The sequence below is a fragment of the Bufo gargarizans genome, chromosome 3 (assembly GCF_014858855.1).
Source record: "Bufo gargarizans isolate SCDJY-AF-19 chromosome 3, ASM1485885v1, whole genome shotgun sequence".
NCBI lineage: Eukaryota > Metazoa > Chordata > Amphibia > Anura > Bufonidae > Bufo > Bufo gargarizans.
The window spans coordinates 61,188,135-61,190,879 of NC_058082.1; the positions used below are offsets into that span (position 1 = coordinate 61,188,135).

General features: G+C 44.5%; 1 protein-coding gene across 1 annotated transcript; it reads right to left on the reverse strand.

Annotated features, from left to right (window-relative positions):
- Positions 1-609: 609 nt before the first annotated feature.
- Positions 610-2,368, reverse strand: LOC122931265 (keratin, type II cytoskeletal 59 kDa, component IV-like). Its single transcript, XM_044285322.1, has 3 exons — positions 2,113-2,368; positions 1,784-2,004; positions 610-900 (listed from the first exon to the last, which is right to left on the reverse strand). Exons 1-3 carry the CDS (start codon positions 2,155-2,157, stop codon positions 843-845), a joined length of 324 nt encoding a protein of 107 aa, XP_044141257.1. The 5' UTR covers positions 2,158-2,368; the 3' UTR covers positions 610-842.
- Positions 2,369-2,745: the final 377 nt, after the last annotated feature.

Genomic DNA, 2,745 nt, shown 5'->3' on the forward strand with positions numbered 1-2,745 from the left:
AATCAAGTCCTTTGGAGGAGTTAATCTGCCTAATCTCGCCCTACTGTCGCAGCCGCAACCTCTCCCTATGCTGATCAGAGCAGAGTGACGGGCGGCGCTATGTGACTCCAGCTTACATAGAGGCTGGGTCACATGGTACTCTGGCCAATAACAGCCATGCCAATAGTAGGCATGGCTGTGATGGCCTCTTGGGGCAAGTAGTATGACGCTTGTTGATTGGCTGCTTTGCAGCCTTTCAAAAAGTGCTAAGAAAGCGACGAACACCGAACCCGAACCCGGACTTTTACGAAAATGTCCGGGTTCGGGTCCGTGTCACGGACACCCCAAAATTCGGTACGAACCCGAACTATACAGTTCGGGTTCGCTCATCCCTAGTGGTGACTAGTGCCAGAGCATTGGAATATGCTAATATGTTTTATTCACTGAGGATGTTGATGTTTGTGAAACCACCTCTGAGCTTCTGCCTCCAGAATGGCTGTAACTGCTGCTTCCTTGAGAGGCACCATATTGACCACTGCTGGTTCCTCCATATGATACTGCACCACCAGAGCTGCCTCCTCCATATGACCCTCCACTGCCAGACATGCCTCCTCCATATGATTACTCCACCGCCAGAGCTGCCTCCTCCATATGACCCTCCACTGCCAGACCTGCCTCCTCCATATGTTATTCCACCGCCAGTGCCTCCTCCAATGCCATATCCTCTTCCTGCACCAACGCCAAATCCTCCTCCTATTCCACCAGAGTGGCTTGAAGAACCGCCAACAACGGCTAGATTTAGAAAGAATAAACTTTAGTTATGTTTCATAAATGACTTCAGCATAATTATTATATTACCTTAATCACAATGGTGAGCTATACTTACAGATGGTGACATTGCTGACAACTTCTCCAGACATTCTGAAAACAAAAGAATATGTGAAGGTTTATTTTCAGTACATTTTTAAATGATTAGTAATGTTATACTAATTGAGATTCTATCAGGTTGGTAACAACCCTTAAGGCTCTTTTACATGGGTCAACTTCCAGCGATGGCCAGTAATCAACTGACAAAATAGGAAACACCTGTTTGTTGTTGATGGCATCTTCGCATGGGGATAAAAATAATCATTTTTCAGTAACAGTAACTCTTTGAGAGGAGGGGTTTGATCAAACAATCACATGAACGATCGTTCATTCCAATCTGTCCCAATAATTGACCGATCAATTTCCTATATTATCTGTCGGTGTGTGTTAAAGTCCATCTGCTTGTGTAAAGGGGGCCTTATATGGATCCGGTGAATATGGCAAGTGTCACACTAGTACTGTTTCACACTTTAAACTTTTCCAGCAGGCTGTTCCGGTAGAGAACCGGCTTGCTAGAGTTGTTGGTATCCAGCCATATACTACCTATCCCTGCCAGAGCCTTTTGACTGTAATGGGACCCAGTGGGCACCTGGCCTGTTTCTGGAATTAGTGCCAGGATTCGGCTGGACAGTATTTGACCGGGTAAATCTCAGCAGTAATTCTGGAAACATGCTCGATTGTCAACAGGTGCAGGCGGTGCTCCGATAGTTTCCGGCTAAGCCCGATGCAATGAATTATGACAGGCTGTTGCTCTACCAAAACAGCCTAGCGGAACAGTTTAGCACTATTGTGAAACAAGCCTATATCTGGGAAATATATTACCGATGGCAAGCTTAGCAGTATGTCCAGGCCTTTGTCCTTCAAATGGAAACCAAGGAACCAACATTAAACATATGTTAATATTTTAAAGACCCCTTATGTATTTCATAAAACTGACCTTTCCTCTTCTCCTTGCAGCATTTGTCTGTAAGTGGCAATTTCGATGTCAAGAGCAAGTTTCACGTTGAAGAGCTCCTGGTAGTCACGCAGAAGACGGGCCTGGTCTTCTTTGGCCTTCTGTAATGCAGCTTTAAGTTCAGCCATCTTCTGTTTGGCATCTTTCAGAGCACGCTCACCACGTTCCTCAGCCTTAACAGCGGCGGCTTTCATAGATTCAATCTGATAAAATGATTGCAATTATTTTCTTGATTCCCAAAGCAATCTCCATACTGTGTAAGGACAAATTCAGTCATTATCAATGCATCTATTCTAACCAGCTAGGCTTACATGCTTCTTCGTGCTCTCGATCTCAGACCTCATCCTCTGGATCATACGGTTGAGTTCTGAAATCTCAGTCTTTGTGCTCTTCAGGCTGTCACCTTGTTTTCCAGCAGCAGCTTGCAACTGCTTGTACTAAAAGAGTTAAAAAGACAACATCTCAGCATCTTACTATGGACACAAGCATAGCACATGCTAAGTGTTGCATTTATAAATAATATATTAAGATCTTGCACCGAGGTAGAGGGAGCAGTTTGGTTGCTGTGGTATCCTCGAGCCTTCTGAAGGATCTGAGGCCTGCCACAGCCATGTTCCATAGGAACATATTAACCCTCCCATAGAGTACAATGGTAATTCTCTGCATTCTAAGGGAGAATGATCAGATGATTGCATGTTAGAGTTCCCTAGGGGAACATTAAACGGTTGGCCACTTTCTGGCTAATATTAGCCAATGTGTTTGCAAGATGATAATATGTCACTTACTAATTTAGCCTTTGTAAAATTCTGCACCATTTTCTATATTTTATAAGCAACATCTCCATCAGGGGCGTAGCTAGAAATTATTGGGCCCCATAGCAAAAAAAATTATGGGCCCCCCCTCCCGGATCTCCCACCCCCACATACCTATTGGATCTCCCACCC